At 34.7% G+C, this 18,026-nt stretch overlaps 3 protein-coding genes across 3 annotated transcripts; 2 read left to right on the top strand and 1 right to left on the bottom strand.

Annotated features, from left to right (window-relative positions):
• The first annotated feature begins 57 nt into the window (after positions 1-57).
• LOC103853247 (amino acid transporter AVT6E) lies at positions 58-3,551 on the top strand. The gene has a single exon (XM_009130169.3). The coding sequence runs from the start codon at positions 1,901-1,903 to the stop codon at positions 3,347-3,349; it is 1,449 nt and encodes a 482-aa protein (XP_009128417.1). The 5' UTR covers positions 58-1,900; the 3' UTR covers positions 3,350-3,551.
• Positions 3,284-11,406, bottom strand: LOC103853248. The gene is made up of 9 exons (XM_009130170.3): positions 6,237-11,406; positions 5,986-6,122; positions 5,672-5,859; positions 5,290-5,580; positions 5,151-5,209; positions 5,035-5,071; positions 4,884-4,955; positions 4,483-4,807; positions 3,284-4,130 (listed from the first exon to the last, which is right to left on the bottom strand). Exons 1-9 carry the CDS (start codon positions 6,382-6,384, stop codon positions 3,777-3,779), a joined length of 1,611 nt encoding a protein of 536 aa, XP_009128418.1. The 5' UTR covers positions 6,385-11,406; the 3' UTR covers positions 3,284-3,776.
• Positions 11,407-15,352: 3,946 nt separating this feature from the next.
• LOC103853244 (3-isopropylmalate dehydrogenase 2, chloroplastic) lies at positions 15,353-17,872 on the top strand. The gene is made up of 11 exons (XM_009130168.3): positions 15,353-15,680; positions 15,789-15,930; positions 16,008-16,119; positions 16,231-16,306; positions 16,400-16,488; positions 16,620-16,706; positions 16,798-16,914; positions 16,998-17,105; positions 17,214-17,267; positions 17,363-17,515; positions 17,603-17,872. Exons 1-11 carry the CDS (start codon positions 15,452-15,454, stop codon positions 17,681-17,683), a joined length of 1,248 nt encoding a protein of 415 aa, XP_009128416.1. The 5' UTR covers positions 15,353-15,451; the 3' UTR covers positions 17,684-17,872.
• Positions 17,873-18,026: the final 154 nt, after the last annotated feature.

The raw sequence follows: 18,026 nt of genomic DNA, 5'->3' as shown, positions 1-18,026 counted from the left end.
CAACAGATATAGCATCTCTTATTACATTTGGGATACAAGGATGATATATATATTCGTCGATGTTCTGTAGTTGTTGTTTTGCCAGTAGGTCAGCACATGAATTTGATTCTCGGTTTGTCCAAGTGTATTGCAAGCTTTCAAACTTCTGCTCCCATTTCCACATGTCACGTAGCCAGTTAACAACATCAATATTTTTTGTTCTCTTTTTAAGGAGATTGATGTGTTATATTTTATTTTATTTGATTTTTGGTTTTTTATATGGTTTATGTCAATCTATAATTATAAATTATCCAATATATTGTACATAATATGTTAGACCAATATGAAAGGACTAGTATTATCTCCCGTGCATTGCACGGAAAAGAAGTTTGATGTTATATCTTGCAACATTAATCCCTTATAAACCCAAACTGTAAATTATTGATCGTATTTTCAAAACAAAATAAATCATTACACATGCAAACAAATTGAGAGAAGGCATATCTCTTGCACAGAGCAAATTAAAATACCAATCTTTTTGTTTTTTGTTTTTCGTCCATCTGCTTTTGTTTTCTTTGGTCAATTCGTTTGTATCATTTTCAATGAAAATAAAAATATAAACATGCAAATAAAAAATAGGAAGACTAACCTCATCAGATTAGGTCTTGCTCTAGAAAGTAGACATGGATCTTTATCGTTTCCTCTACCATCCGAGTTTCTTTATCACATTTGTTACCTTCTGGTTATCAACAAATTTTTCTCTGTTTTTTTCTTGTGGTGCTTCTAAAGTTAGAAGTCTTGTGCATGTGCTCCCATAGGAGTCTCTCTAACTCTCGTTCCCTGAATAATCAATCACAAGCACAATATATAAAACATATATATTTCAGCGATAATAGATTTAGTCCATTTTGAAATGTTACCGACATATTTTGGTCGCGTCACTTTTTCATTTTGCAATATGTAGCTTCTGCTAATATCTAAAAGAGGAAAAAGGTTATAAGAAGATTAGGAGAAAAAGATTTGTGAATAAAAAATCAACATAAAGAAAATTATCCTTTGAGCATAAAGAGTTTGGGCATTTTAAGTCTCACTAACCTCACTTTAACCTTCATCAGCCAATTTTGTTGTGCGCTTGTCTATCCGTCGCCCATAGCAAGAGACTATGTTGATCTCAGAAATGTAGATACGAACATTAGAAAGTTTTGATCTATTTAGTTAGAAACTGAAATGTCATCACATTTTCGGAGAGAGTCATTGGAGCCTCTGCAGAAAAACTTAGGAATTTACGTGCAATAAGAGATGAAGTTGAATTTATGGCACTGTAACAGTTTCAGATATAATGAGATCATGGGAGTAGTTGTGAGAAATATTAGGGAGATTTTATATAAAAAATAAATAAAAATAATACATAGAAATCAGTTAAGAAAGACGAAACTGTTTATATATTTTTTTTTGACATTTGTAATTTTTTTAAAAATTGTTAAACATATTCCATATGTCAAAATTTTGTTGGTCTTGTGACTTGTGCTTTAGTATATAAGGGATTAAACGCCTAACATAAGCAAAATTTCAATTACTAATCAGCAACTGTAATAAGATACTTGATTGAAGTACAAAAAAAGAAATATTTAATCCTGCATTTGCTTAAAAGAGGACGCCACGTGTGAAGCGAAAGCACCAATAGTAAGATAGAAGTTACCTCTCTCTCCTTCCAAAATCCAAACTATCTCTCCCTTCAATCTCCGACGAGGCAGGACCAACGACCAATCCAGACATTGTTTGACTCCTTAACCCCCAGATTCATTCACCCGCAGGAAAGAAAAGTCTCTCTCTCTCTCTCTCTCTCTCTCTATTTCGTCTTCTTGGATCTCGCATTATCTGCAACTTCATCTCCTTCGATTTCTACATCAGATCTGGGGGAATGGATAGCAGTTACTCTGCCATCTCCAAAAACTCTTACCTCGAGTTACAGAAACAGACTCACAATGCAAAACCCACATCCAAGTTGCTTCCTTTCGATGACGAAACCTTCGTCCACGACGAAGAAAGCTTCGTCGATGATCTAGACTTCGATGTCTCTAGTTACCCCCTCGTTAACGGATCCAAATCGAGTCAAGGTGGATCTGGGATCTACGGCGCCGTTTTCAACCTCACCACATCCATCATCGGCGCCGGGATCATGGCATTGCCGGCCACCATGAAAGTCCTCGGCTTGGTTCTCGGCTTCGTTTTAATCATCCTCATGGGAGTTTTATCCGAGATCAGCGTCGAGCTTCTGGTTAGATTCTCAGTTCTCTACAAGTCCAGATCCTACGGCGAGGTAGTCCAATCCGCTTTAGGGAAAACCGCTAGGGTTTTGTCTGAGATTTGCATCATCGTCAACAACGGTGGCGTTCTCGTTGTCTACCTCATCATAATGGGTGACGTCATCTCCGGTTCTCTTCACCACGTCGGTGTTTTGGATCAGTGGTTAGGTAACGGGTTCTGGGACCACCGTAAAGTTTTGATCTTGATTGTTATGGTCGTCTTCTTGGCTCCTCTCTGTGCGTTGAACAAGATTGATTCATTGAGCGTGACTTCGGCTGCTTCCGTCGCTCTTGCTGTTGTTTTCGTTGTTGTCTGTTTCGCTGTGGCGGCTATTAAGCTTGTAGAAGGAACTATTGATACTCCGAGGATGAGTCCTGATTTTGGTTCCAAGAAGGCGATCTTGGATCTTCTCGTGGTGATTCCGATAATGTCGAACGCTTACGTTTGTCATTTCAATGTGCAGCCGATCTATAACGAGCTTGAAGGTAGATCGCCTCATAAGATGAACAGCGTTGGGAGAATCACTACAGCTATTTGTGTTGTTGTCTATGCGTCAACCGCTGTCTCCGGTTATCTTCTCTTTGGTCAGGACACTGAATCAGATATCTTGACCAACTTTGATCAAGATCTAGGCATCCGTTTCAGCTCTGCGGTGAACTACATTGTCAGGATAGGATACATTCTTCATCTAGTCCTCGTCTTCCCCGTGGTCCATTTCTCGTTGAGAGAAACCGTCAACACTTTACTGTTTGAAGGATCTCCTCCTCTGTCGGAAACCAAGAAGAAATCTTTGGGGCTCACAGTTGTCTTGCTGGCTCTTATATACATCGGCTCGACCATGATCCCGAATATATGGACTGCATTCAAATTCACTGGGGCAACATCAGCGGTTTCGCTTGGTTTCACGTTCCCTGCTTTGATTGCGTTACGGTTAGGGAAACAGAGCAATGCTTTAAGCCTGGTGGAGAGATCTGTGTCGTGGTTGATGCTTATCTTGGCCGTGGTGGTTAGTGTTGTGGGAACCCTTGGCAACATTTACAGTCTCAGAAGCAAATCAGATTGATAGATTACACCAATCAGAGATTCAGTTTTATGACTGCTACATGCACCTTTAGAGGATCTTGATCAATGGGCTTCTCTGTTCAGGCTAAGCCTAAAGATTCACCTGTTTGTGAATTGGTTTAATCATTACCCGTCACTTCTATGTATACAGACCAGATTCTTGTAATATTACTATTATTATTATATACGCAATTTTTTTGACTCTTTATTGATAAATATATCTCTTTCAGAATAAAATGATTCTTGAGAGGTTCAAAATATAATGTTTAACCTGTGTTGTTGAGTTATATATGTACCCATATATATAAACGGAATTTTTTTAGTTTTTTTTATGGAAGCATATATATCATTAAAGGTTCCAACAAAAATTACGAAATTAGATAACATAATATGCTCACTCGGACAATGAATGGGCCTGTTTGCAATAATCAAAACCTATTCATCTGGACCGTCTTCTTACTATGAGAACGGTGACGTCTTTCTCTGACGAAAATCATCCAAAAGATAAGTGAGAACATGACTGCACCAGAGAGTGACGCCAGTCCTGCGTAGATCCATTGGCTGGTGATGCTGAGTCCAGGGCAGTTCTTGGTGGTTATGTCTCTGAATGTGTCTCGGACGAATGTGCAATCAGCAATACTAGCCAAGAACGGACCGTAATGGTCCAACGTGAATCCTACGTTGATAGCACCCATCATCTGGTCGTATGAAGCTTGAGTTAACCTACCCTGTGTTATGCAGATCCCTTCTGCGTTCACTTGGCACACAAACCCTTTGTAGATCTATTTACCCAATAAAAAAACACACAGAAACGTATTAACATTATTTTAATACAGTTAATCTTCTTCTGATAAGATTATTTACTCTTATGATTCTAATATTAATACTCCATCCGTTTCACTATACTTGATATTTTAGAAAATTTTTGTTGTTTCATAATATATGATGTTTGCACAAATTTATATAATTTTAACTTTATCAAAAATAGTGTAATCAATTAAATTTGTATTATTTCTATTTATAATTAAATAAATCAGTTTTAAAATTGTAACTCAATGATACTCTTGATAAAATATAGTTTTTCTTAATATATGTCCGTTGGAGTAAAACATAACATATAAATATCATACGTACCTGAGAAGCATTAGCGAGGAGAATTTCGTTAGGAGCACAAGGACGTGGATTGTGATGTTCGTCGAGAGGGTTACAGAGAAGAGGAACGAGCGGACCAGACTGGTTATGGTAAAAAGGGTTATTATGTGGGAAGTGATCAAAGTTACTGATATTGACTGTGTACGCATTAGTCATGTCAACGGCCGTAGAGGTCATCGTCTTGGTTATATCCAATGTGTCTCCAATGGTTTTAGCGTCTAAACATGGAAGCAGCTGGCTCAACGCCGACTCTGCTGCTGGATCATGCACCCATTGGTCCATAGCCGTACAAGTGTCCGCAACCACACTGATTTTAGGTAATAACATCATTAGCATGATAAAAACAATAAAACTTGGTATATTGAATAGATCAGTGTCATTACTTGTGGAAGACAAGGAAGACTGCGCTGAGGAGGATCGTTGCTGTGACGAGAATCCAACCCACAATTACTAAGCTGCATGCAGATTATACATTAATGTTAACCATGTGATTTGGATATGAAATACAATATAAAAGTCTAAGTGGTAACTCACAGGTAGACAAGAACTCGCAGTCCACAGAAGGAAAACACTGTTCAAAATTACAAATATGTTAAAACAAATAAAGCAATCAAACTTGTAACGGATAATGTTCTAGGTTTTGAACTTACAAAGTCCGAGGAATGTGACTGCGAGCATAATGCCAGCGATCACATTCAACACTAATCTCCTGAAAACATTAGAAAAAAAAGAAATCGAATTAAATAATCAAAGAGAGACTTACAAGTTATCTGTCTAACTGATACTTACACTGGGTTCAGTGCTCCGGTGAGATAACGGATGGTCTGGTTAGCGACACGATCAGGATAGGTGATGTTAGACATCTTGATCATGTTGTTGAAATGATCAATGTTACCTCTAAACTGTGGAGGAAACAGGTTATGTCCATCGAGCTGAATGTCTTTAGCAGACTGAATAGAGTCCCATAAGCTCGTTAGTTTAGTCAAAACACCAGTTGCTTGATTCACAATGTACATAAACGTCTTCTCCACGCTACCGTAGAACTCTTTTTGCCCAGTGTACAACATCGCAGACCCAATCCTGAAGAAATCATCGTTAAGAAGGTAGAGAATTATAACAATAATTAATTAATGTGATTTTGATATATAATGTCAAGGAAAAGGACTGTTACACGGCGGCGATGGTAAAGAGGAGGAGGAAGACGAGAGAGAGAGTGTAGCAGAAGCGAGAGTAACTGTAGCTCCGGCGACCGCAACCGCAACAACAGCAACAAAGGCATGAGCAGACGAGGAAGAGTCCAAGCAATACGAACCACACGATTGATATTACTATGAATGGAACAGCAGAAAATCCAACGGACTGAAAAAAACGATATTATATTAATCACAAGAAATACGATTTTAGCATTTTACGCATAAATATATATGTGACACATCGGTTACGTTTTGGGAATATAGGTCACAAATAATTAAAGGAGGGACTCACGGCGATGTAATGAGAATTGGTAACGTTCCAACCATCGGTATAAATATTGAAATGGTTAAGAGGATCAGGCCGCCGTGTCCTCTCCGCCGCTAACACCAATGTCCCATTTGCTCCTTCCAGAACTTGCCTCCTCAATCCTTCAAATGCAAAAAAAAAAACAGAAACTATATAAATTTTCATTGTCGTTGTCATCAAATATGTGTATACATTAGAAGATAGGGTTTTTATGCGATTATTATAACGTGAAGAACCTTGAAATGAGGTTGAAGATGGATGATGATGACAAGAAGATGAAACTCCATGACATAAAGAAACCAAACTGGACGTGATCAGAATCGCAACGCCGATAAGAAGGAGACGCCGGCGACCATGAAACGACGTCATTTCTCTGTCAAGCATTATACTCTCTCTCTCTCTCTCTCTCTCTCTCTCTCTCTCTCTCTCTCTCTCTCTCTCTCTCTCTCTCTCTCTCTCTCTCTCTCTTGGTTGATTGTGGTTACGTTTCTAATTTTTGAATCTCTAAAAAGGGTTTTTATCTAATTATGCATTAATGAGAATCTTTTATTTCTCCCCAGGAAATCGAGGATAAGGAAGATGAAACGATGGGAGCTTCTAAATATTTTGTTACCTTATTTAGTAATTTAAAAAAAAAAAAAATTTGTACATCCTTTGTCATTTTAACTAGCTATGTTAATTACTTTTTAAGCTCTTATTGGCTGAAATGTAATATATTATGTGAAATCAACAATGAAAAATGTAAACTCTTTTGTTACCTTATTTAAGAATTTAGAGCATGTCCAACTCATAACATTATTTTAGTGACAAAATCACACTATTTTAGTATAATTTCAACACTAAAAAAGTTCTTCTCCAATCACAACACTAAATTTTACACAAAAAGCTAATTTAAAATATATATATATATATAAAGTTAACTATTTCCTTTCTTATGACAAGTAGCAGGGGGAGTTTGATAACAAGTGGCATAGGGGATTGATGACATGTGTCCCCATATATTTTTTGTTTTTACATTTTATGTCATTTTTCTTTTACACTATTGCAATTTGGCTTAATATTTTTTAATAATGCACTATAATCTTTCTCACACTAACCATTACTATATGAAGTTTTATAATCTATTTTTTTGGTCAGTAAAATTGAAGATGAATAAAGGAAAAATATATAAATATATTTTAAAAATTTTATTTTAAATATTTTATTTATTCACAACTAAAAAATAACATACACTTTTATATTTTATTATAAATTATAAATTTATTTGACTATTAGAAATTATAAAATTACTAAACTTAGAAAAAACTAGAATACGACACATAATCTAAACCTAAATCTCCGCATCACAAAGAAAAATCAAAATATTATAGTAACACTAACTCAATAAGGATCTAGAACACAAATGAACGCGATCAAGCACCAATTCAATAAATAAATAAAAAAACATATCAGAGGAAGAATAATCAACGAAAGACCAAAATCACCACGAACCAGGAAAACACTTGCCTAAAGCACAACCACCAGCTAAGAGGTAAGAAGCACCTCACAAACAAAACAACCACATACAACGCGCTCATGCCAATGAAGAATCACGAAGCTCTGAATAGAAGACACCAAAGCTCCAAGACACTAACTCCACACACCTATACCAAGGGAAGCATGAGAAGAAGAAAAATAACCTAAGGGAGGAAGAATCGAAGCCAACCACAGAGAAACTAAAGCTCAAGTTTGAGACGAGAAATAATATTCCAAGCCCACAAAACATACACGAAGGAAAACACTATCCAAACCTGGAGTGGCGAACATGGCGAAATGGAAAACCACCAGAGACGCAACCAACGATGAAAAGTGTAACGAGCTGAGAGAACAAAGAAAGAGATAGAGACAACACAAAATCAGCAAACTGTGGAACACAAATGAATGCGATCAAACACCTATAAAAAACAAAAAAGCGGATCAGAGGAAGAATAATCACCGAAATACCAAAGTTACCACAAAGCCGGAAAACACATGCCTAAAGCACAACCACCAGCTACGAGGTAAGAAGCACCTCACAAACAAAACAACCACATACCATATGCCAATGAAGAACCACAAAGCTCTGAATAGAAGAGACGAAAGTTCCAAGAGACTAACTCCACACATCTATACCAAGGGAAGCATGAGAAGAAGAAAAACAACCTAAAGGAGAGAGAATGGAAGCCAACCACAAAGAAATCAAAGCTTAAGTTTGAGACAAAAAAATAATTTTTCAAGCCCACAAAACATACACGAAGGAAAACACTATCCAAACCTGGAGTGGAAAACATGGCGAAATGGAGAGTCACCGGAGATGCAACCAGCGATGAAAAGTGCAACAAGATGAGAGAACAAAGAGAGAAAATGAGACTACACAAAATCAACAAACCGTGGAGCCATCCTCGAGTTATGAAGAGAACATAAAAGTCAGATCACCAAAATCCAGATCTTGAAAACCAAGACGAGCAGGGACGATCAACGGCAAACTAAGTACGAGGAAGACAACATAAAAGACAGCTAAAGTCTGACCCAATCCAAGGAGATGTAGTTCCTAACATTAGCCAAATCTTTGGAAGAAGAGGACACATATTGACCATAACAGTATACAACATCATGAGAAACAACCTCACAATTGGAAACTCATAAACCTGATCTACAACAAATATCAGATAATCTCACAAGAGAAGAAGACGAGGAAAAATAAGAGAAACGGAGGTGAGTCTTAGGAGAATAATGTTTGACTTTGTTAAAAAAATAATGTTCAAAATAGGAAAATATGAAACACAATTTTGACGCTGAAACCGTTAATGTTAGAATTAACAAATGCTTAAATGCAAAGTTATTAAAATTTAATATATTTTACACCAAAATCTCAATTCACCACTAACAAATACTACTATACACACAACAACACATTATACACCAAATTTGGTGTGAAAATGTAGTATTGCACTAAAATGATGTGATTTTTAGTGTTGGGTTAGAGAAATTTTTGTGTCAAAATCACACTAAAATAAAGTTTTAGTGTTAGGTTGGAGATGGCCTTATGTTTTCAGTATTTTGTACATCCTTTGTCATTTTAGCTAGCTATATTAATTACTATTTAAGCTCTTATTAGGCTGAAATGTAATATTTTATGTGAAATCTACAATGAAAAAATGTAAACTCTTTTGTAATCTTGTTTAGGAATTTATGTTTTCAGAATTTTGTACTTCTTTTTTTTCATTTGTAAACTCATGTTGGCAAGCTCTATTAATTACCTTTAAGCTCATTGGCTGAAATGTAATATCTTATGTGAAATCAACAATAAAAAAAATGTAAACTCTTTTGTTAACTTATTTAGGAATTTATGTTTTCAGAATTTGTGCATCCTTAGTTATTCTTAAACTAGTTTAGCAAGCTATATTAATTACTGGTTAAGCTCTCATTGGCTGAAATGTAATATCTTATGTGAAATAACAATGAAAAATTGTAAATTCCACGCGGCTTCTCTTCCCCGGTGTACATTAATTGTGTATACTAAAAAATATTTGTAACTAGTGGTGTGCCCGCGTTTCGTGCTGGTTGTTTTTCGTTTATGCTATTCACATGTATGATTTGTTTTCTTATTGTTTGTTTTACTTCAAATGCATTTGATATTAGAGTAGATGGGACAATATTATACTATTGTGATGCGACTATGGGCGGCTTAGGTAGGAAGGCAGGGAGTGCGACCTCCGCAAGGCTCGGAATTCGAAATTTCAAAAAAATTGGGTAAAATAAACACTATTTTATATATACAAAATATGTATTAGTTAATTTTTATTTAAAAAAAACATGAATGTAAATAAACAAAATGTATTGGTTTTGATTTATGTGTTTACTCTAATGTATATACTTTTATGTATACAAATTCTTTTTTAAATATGTGGTTTCTAATATGTTGTTTGATCTTGACAATCTCAAAAATACATTTCTCCAAGTCGGAGTGATTTTTAATATTAGAAGCACTATATATATTTATATATTATTTCATACAGATTAAATAATTTAGTCTTAATTTTTATTCTTAAAAATATTTTAATGAAATATCATGATAAGATTTCAATTACCTCCTTTTGAGTTTTTTTTCGAAGAATGAAAGATTTGATCATTCGTCTAATGTTTGTTTCTCTGTAACATCCTATCTGTCTATTATTATAATTATAAGAATGAGATATTTGGACTATTTATGATAAATTTTTTGTTTGATCATTTAATAAATAAAAAAAAATTTAGTTTATACATAGTTTACATATATTAGAATGGTAAAGTATTATTTTTTTATCGGTATACTCTTAATTAACTAAACCTCAAAAGAGTAGGTTAACCAAATAAGTAATTTGTTTTGTTGTTCTAAAATTAGATGAATTTTAGACAGAATTGGTGAATATATACTAGACAAACATTTATATATTTAGTATGTATTTATAAAATCTATAATAGCTTGATATATTAGATTTGAACACTAACTTGTGAATAGAGTTTTCTGGTGATTTTCTTAAAAAAATTGATTCTTAGATATGTATCTGGAGTGTAACTAATTTTTATAGATGTCCATGTTTTTAAATTGACACTTATGTAATTCACTAAATTCACAGAAGAAGTTAAAAAAAGAAAGAAAACTTATATTAGTGAAAAAAAAGTGAAAGCATAATTTTCTAGAGGTTGAAAATGAAATCACTTATGGAGAGTCAATAGTAAACAAAGCGAGAGCAGAAAATCTTATCCACTTTTGTCATTTTACAATCGATGTTGCCTATATGGTTTTGGTGATTTGTGTCAATCGCAAAACCATTCTGACCACATGCTCCACAATCTGTTTTCTTTTTATGCATATGAAGTGTTAAAAATAATTAAAATCCCTTATATATTAATTGAGGAACATTTAAAAATATGTAACCTAAATTTTGTAATAATTAAAAAAGACCCCTTGCTTATGTCTCAATCAATTAGGTAGTTAATTAGTCTTACGTGTGAGGCTTACATCGAAATTGAAAAACATGTTGGTCCAATTTAATATTTATATCTCACTAGAAACATTTAATACCAACTATATGATATCATATGATATTAACTAAAGCAATGTGGCTATTTATTATATATTATTTCCTTAAATAAAACTTACGGAATTAACTAATGTGATTGTGATATATATAGTAATTAATGATTTTAAATAATGAAGATTTGTTAATAATCTGTATGATTTCTATCATTTTTGTTTAATTCTTTACTATTAAAATAAATTACATAATTACATTAATCATATATTAAAAATTTAGATTTTGTTTTTGTATATGTTGTATTTTGAATTTTTCAAAACGAGTATAAACTACTAAAACTGTTAAAAGTCTCACATAAACTTTTGTGATCAATGTTTAAATTTTTTTCTATAAAAAGATACAATGATAATAAAATCATATAAATAAATAATTTTACTTTAATAGGTGTTTATGTTAATATATATATACACTTCATATCATTTAAATTTAATTATATATCATATACGATAGATAAGATTGATTGTTTTGATTTATTTATTCTAAAATGATTGCGAATAAACAAGAGCGGTCATTTGATTTATATGTGCAAGCCAATTTATTACATAATAGTAACTGATTTCTTAGTTATTTAATATATAATTATTATTTTATTATTTCATAATATGCAGAAAAATATAAAATAAGTATTTATTCTGCACAAGGCGTAAATTTTGACATAAATATGTATCTCTTTAATAATTTTGAATCTTAAGCATTTTTTAAATCTCAGACCAAGATAAAAGAAAGAAATGAGAATAAACTGAAAAATTAATATTTATATCGAGCAATAACCAAAATGACACAAAAAGGAGAAAAATATCAAAGATGGATATGATTGGTACGTGAACGTAAACTTCTCATAACCATTATTAACTTTTAAATTACTAAATCATGATATAAAACCGAACTGACATAGTTTCATTGTAACCAAATAGTAGGCATGAGATTCTTCGGCCTGGACGTTAGGTTTTTATGCGATAAATAATTTTTTGACCTAAAATATTTTTTAAATGAGATTAGTCCATTAGTAAACAAATTATGTAATTAACAAAAATGTTAAAAAATTGTTTAAAAGCTAAATATATTAATTCGATCAATACTATAAATTTTTTCCATACGATATTTCTTAAATAATTTTCATATAAATTTACCATGCGCAAGACGCAGGTCTTATCCTAGTGAGTTGTAATACGTTAACTCTTCAACAACGATTATACATTTAAGAGACTAATATTTGTATTCTTCATATTACAATCGTTAAAAATTGTAGTTGCAAAATGTTAAAACTATTTAATGAACAAACATTAACATAAAAAATTCACCGTGCATGTGTACGGATTATCATCTAGTCAATAGATATTTTTAAAGTATTCAATAAGTATATTACTGACCTTTTTTTGTTTTTGATGTTCACCTTGAATAACGTCAGAATTTTTAGTCCATTAGGAGTATATTGTTTCTTGATTATGTGCGATATCGCCAAGAAAATAAACATTGAAAATATAGTTATATATACATGTAGGTTTGTTTAGATGATTTTTATATGAATAGACTCCCCCGGCTAGTGCTCTCTCCGCCTTGTTTCCGCCCCTGTCACAGGTTATGGCACCTGTAAGGCTGATTTTGTCTTCGTCGTATCCGTCTGTTTACCGTTTGTACCTCTACGTACGGACTCCATCAGACTTACACCATCTATGTCTCACCAGCTCCTCCTTTGTGATTCCATTGGATCCTTTGCCTCACAAGTGCATTATTGTACTCAATACAGTCGCTGTGCGCTTCATATATAGCTTAACCGATCTTGATGACCAGCGGCTCAGCCTCGGTCCCGTTAAAGCTTCTTGGCTCCGATACGGCTGCTATGAAGACCTTGATGCTGACCCTGCATATCTAAACAGAAGGCAGTTTCTTTTGGTAGGTCTGAGAAGTGAAATTGGATTCTTGAGGTCTGTGTTATCTGTGAGCTGTAACCGGTGCTGCACACTCACCCTTAATCCTCTGTCTATCTTCGACTCACCTAATCGTCTCCTTTATGGTTTGACCCCACACTTCATGTTCACGCCATCAACTGTCACGATAAGACTCTTTATTTGTTTGGTAACTGTAGCATTTGTTCTTACCAATGAGTTCTCTAGAACCGGCGTTCATGGCACATCTCTCTTTTTCCAAGACACCTTAGTGGAGTTTCCATCCCCGCTCTCAAACCAAGCCAACATACATAGCTCATCATCTTCTAGCCTCAGTCACAAGTATGCAACCGTCTCACCGGTTTTCTCGCTGAACAATATATTCTCTGGCACAGTTGAGATTCACCTAGTTTCCCGGAGTATCATCGTCAGTATTGAAGTTGATCTGGGTTATTTAATGGACTGCATGGCCAAATCTAGCTTTTCAATGAGCATAGCCAAAGCTTGGATCTTCACAGAACAATCCGGAATAAGCAACACCCTAGGATCGACCATGCAGGACACTGCTCTAGCGCTTTAATCCGCTCTTCTCACTGCAGTGAACCTTGAGTTATCAACACTCAAGAAGCTCTCTGACAGCTCAACTCTCGTTAGAGCTATTAACAACGACATCCAAAACAAAGAGATCTATGGTATTGTGAAAGATATTCTACAGTTCTCTTATGGTTTTGTCGATATCTCGTTTCTTCATTTTCTTCGTTGTTGTAATGTTGATACCGATAGTTTGACAAAAACCACTTTAGGAAATTCTAGTGTAATGGACCCAATGTTTGGGCCAGATCTTGGGCTGCGGCGTCGTCTAAGTTTAATGAATTTTTGAACAGAGAAAAAAAACTTTTTAATGTTGGAAAACTGTTGCACAAACCTCCAATACTAATGTTAACTATCTCTGTGAAAAAATATTGGCCATGAAATGAAAATGATTTACTAAAAACAATGAAAATGATATATTCAAGTGAAAAATTCATCGAGTCTTCCAGGTCATAGACCCCAATCCATCATCACTCAGAATACTATCTTACTACTTGGTTTAAGTATTTCCAGCCTTAGCTAACTTTATCTCACTTATGCATCTTTAACATGTGTGTATTTTGTAAGCTTCGTTTTCTTTATTTTATCTGTAAGACTGATGTCTCTTTCAAGGGAGGAGGAATATTTTATAAACGGTATTTACAGAAAAAAAGAAAGTTCATCGAGTCGTTTCTCCAGCACGATGTGAAAATAACTTGCAACATAAATAAAGTAAAATATTCATATCACCTTGTATTCAGAGCCGGCTCTAGGCCCAAGCAGTAGCGGCCTGATACCAAGCATTAGAAGCTTCAGCTTCCGACTCAGAATAATATATCTTATTAGTTGGCCTTTTATTTCCAAAAGTCCTTTATAGCTTGGTGGTATTAGTAGTTATAATGGTGTCTGTGAAGTCATGAGTTTGAAACCACTCCTCTACAAATCAACTTTAATATTTTAAACATATTTATTACCGGTCCATAATTTTATTTGGGCTTCTGGTCTTAATACTTACTGGACCTAAGCAGTAGAAACAATGGTTTCCGGCCACCAATTATTATCAACAAAAGCGGCCACATTTTTTAAAAAATATGTCTTAGTGCAGTGGTTGATTAGCCATTTTATTTGTATACTAAACAGCCCCACCAACAGAATTTTTATTTTCAGCCATTTTTTCATTTTTGGCTTCTAGCCTTAAGATTTCTAATTCTATGACCGGCTCTGCTTGTACTGTATTTGATTCCCGAAAGACGGTCAGCAAAAGCCATTTTCTCTGTATGGTTAATTATTATCTGTGGTCGATTCCCGCTATGAAATTTGTCACTCACATGTAAAATGAAACAACAAGTCAACAACAACAAAAATAAAATAAAAAAGTCGTGTCTTTTATATATTTATTTGTGTGTTGTTGTGTCGTTATATAAGAGACGTGTAGAATATTACACAGTCCCAATTAGGGAACCTTGATCACACAGAAATAAGAAATTTTATCGAATACTATAATAACCAATTTTGATTTATTACAAAATCAAGTGTAATAACTATTTCACTCTTTTGGTTGTGCATGACAATCATAATCCCAAGGAGACGGGAACATAGACGGTTATCAGTCTCCACACACGTACGTACACTAACTGTCTCACTTTATTTGTCGTCATCAAAACAACCAAAAAACACCTAAAAACGTGGCGAAAATAGTACTAACTAAAAAATGTGAACAGGTGAAAATAAATCCGTAAAATGCAATTGGTAAAAATGAAGATTGGGTTAAAAGAAAAAGTCCTCTTATAAATAGAAGTATTTGGCGGAAGGCAAAATCCCACGTCGGTCAAAAGCATCCAATCAAGAATCACAATTTTAGTGATACATCTCTATCTTAGTTTCTTCTAACTCAAAATGTCGACAGCACTTCAGATCCACGCAAGCGGAATCAAATTACCGGTCTCACTTATTCCTAGTACTACCAAACAAATCTCTAGGGCTAGTAAACGTGTTGGTAGGATCAGATGCTCCGCCACCACACCAAATAAAAAGTACACCATTGCCGTCCTCCCCGGTGATGGCATCGGCACTGAAGTCACTCCAGTTGCCGTCGAAGCTCTCCGCCTCGCTGGCTCTCTCGAAGGTTACTATAATTAATTATATTACAATAAGTTTTGTTAATATAATCAATTCAAGAGTTTCCTTGCTGCGGAAGTAATGTGTTTAAAGTGATTTTCCTTGGTTTTTATAGGAATTGATTTCGAGTTTAAGGAGATGTTGGTCGGTGGTGCCGCTTACGAGGCCACCGGAGTTCCGTTCCCGGAAGAAACCCTAAAAGCGTCTCTTGAGTCCGACGCTGTTTACCTAGGAGCAGTTGGTATCACCAAAAAGATGTAAGTACAACTTACACACACACACATATATATATATTTATGATGATATATATTAAGATGTGTATGCGTAATTAAAGGCCGTCGTCGGATCATCTACCGAAGCATCTAAGGCCTGAAGTTGGCCTGATGCGTATCCGAAGAGCTCTCGGAGTATATGCTAATCTCAGACCCATCACCGTCTTTCCTCAGGTAAATCAGTTGATATACACATGTGTAAATGTAAGTATATACTATAAACTTGTTATAACAACTCTTATATATTTATATAAAATTAATATTGTGGTTAATTGTGCTAAAAAGTTATTGGAAGCTTCCTCTTTGAAGAGGAGTGTGACGGAAGAGGTTGACTTTATGATCATAAGAGAGCTCGCTGGAGGTTTTTTTATGACAATGCAAACTGTTTTTAATTACTACTTGTCTCAATAGAAATAGTTCTATTAACTGAATGATATGAAATTTAAAACGCTAGGTTTGTATTATGGAAAACCAAGAGGCTTTGGAATCAACGAAAAGGGCGAGGATACCGGTTTCTGCACGGAGATTTATTCCAGTAGCGAGGTATACTTAATTAGCTGTTGGTCAAGAAAAAAAGAACTTAAATTAGCTAATTATATAACACTAAAATTGAAAGTTTCTCTGCATTAGCCAATAATAATTATTTACTTAGAGTTAATTGTTCCTTTAATTAGGTTGATCGTGTCGCTCGAATTGCATTTGACATGGCAATGGAACGACGTGGCAAAGTCTGCTCAGTCGACAAAGCTACCATCTTGGAAGTAATTTCGACAATTTATACAAACTAATATATATTTGATAACATGTCGTCAGGAATTTTTTTTTTTTTGTTGGGGTTGGATTAATATATAGTCGTCGAGGTTGTGGAGGAAACGAGTGACGATTATGTCGGAAGAGTATCCAGAAGTTGATCTGTCGCATATGCTAGTGGACACATCTGGCATGGAGCTGATTCGGTACCCCAAACAAGTACGTTACGTTTTAGTTAGTGAACTTAATTCGGTTTATAGTGTAAAAACTATAATCTTAATTTAATTGAAACCGGTTTGCAGTTCGACGTACTCTTGACAACGAATGTCTTTGGAGATATCTTGTCGGATGTTTCAGCTATGATCACCGGCGGCATTGGAATGCTTCCCTCCGCCTGCATCGGAGGCCCGGTATTTATAGAAAAAAATATACACACATATATATTACCCCTTAATAAAACATATTATTATTTAATCTGTATGTATACATGCCTAATATTCATGCATTATTTGATAAAGGGACCGCAGCTCTTCGAACCTGTTCACGGTTCAGCTCCTGACATCGAGGGAGAGGTAACACTTAATTAAATCACTAAACTTCGATGGTTATATATGACTTTTGTGGAGGGTACGTAAAAATTGAAATTAAAATGATTTGTAAATTATAGGACGTAGCAAATCCACTGGCTGCGGTTCTCACGGCCGTGATGCTTCTGAGGTATGGTTTGAAGGAAGAAGCGGTCGCAAAACGCATAGAAAATGCTATTTTTGATACCTTAAACGAAGGTTTCAGAACGCGTGATATTTCCACTCCCGGAGCCGTAAGCTTTTTTTGCTTAATTGATGAATTAGGTTAAATTTCGCTGTTTTAAATGATTTTTAACGATCATTGACGATTAATGTGACAGAAAATTGTGGGATGCAAGAAGATGGGTGAAGAAATATTGAAGTCACTTTACGTCAGAGTTCCGTCGTATCAATTGAACTAGCATCACAAAACCAACATCTCATAGCCTGCCGACAATTATCCATGAACTGATTTCAATTTTAATGTCGTTAGTATAATTGTGTTGTTGCATGAAATAAAACGACACGTCTCAATGTTGAGACTTGCTTGGTCCGTGTAAAAAATATCTGTTACTATGCATTCAATATATTATTGGCGTGGTTTAGTTTTATTTCTCCACATTGATTAATGATTGTTTGGTCGGGTACTCTTTTCCTATGATACACAGGAGACATGACAAAATACTATTGTATGTGTGTCCTCCCCCCCTCCTTAAAAACACAACAAATCATTTTTGGAGTAATTTCACATGGAGCAATATGACC

Source organism: Brassica rapa, chromosome A02 (assembly GCF_000309985.2).
Source record: "Brassica rapa cultivar Chiifu-401-42 chromosome A02, CAAS_Brap_v3.01, whole genome shotgun sequence".
In the NCBI taxonomy this organism is placed as follows: Eukaryota; Viridiplantae; Streptophyta; class Magnoliopsida; order Brassicales; family Brassicaceae; genus Brassica; species Brassica rapa.
This window is presented reverse-complemented; position numbering and strand designations above follow the sequence as displayed.

Bases quoted from the DNA above. Each gene is read 5' to 3' on its own strand.
- LOC103853244 (XM_009130168.3), top strand. From the start codon at position 15,452: ATGTCGACAGCACTTCAGATCCACGCAAGCGGAATCAAATTACCGGTC. The intron at 16,489-16,619 runs GTATACTTAATT...TCCTTTAATTAG, and splicing joins AGATTTATTCCAGTAGCGAG to GTTGATCGTGTCGCTCGAAT. The intron at 17,516-17,602 runs GTAAGCTTTTTT...TTAATGTGACAG, and splicing joins ATATTTCCACTCCCGGAGCC to AAAATTGTGGGATGCAAGAA.
- LOC103853247 (XM_009130169.3), top strand. From the start codon at position 1,901: ATGGATAGCAGTTACTCTGCCATCTCCAAAAACTCTTACCTCGAGTTA.
- LOC103853248 (XM_009130170.3), bottom strand. From the start codon at position 6,384: ATGCTTGACAGAGAAATGACGTCGTTTCATGGTCGCCGGCGTCTCCTT. The intron at 6,123-6,236 runs GTTCTTCACGTT...TTGCATTTGAAG, and splicing joins ATCTTCAACCTCATTTCAAG to GATTGAGGAGGCAAGTTCTG. The intron at 4,808-4,883 runs GTAATGACACTG...ACCTAAAATCAG, and splicing joins GTCTTCCTTGTCTTCCACAA to TGTGGTTGCGGACACTTGTA.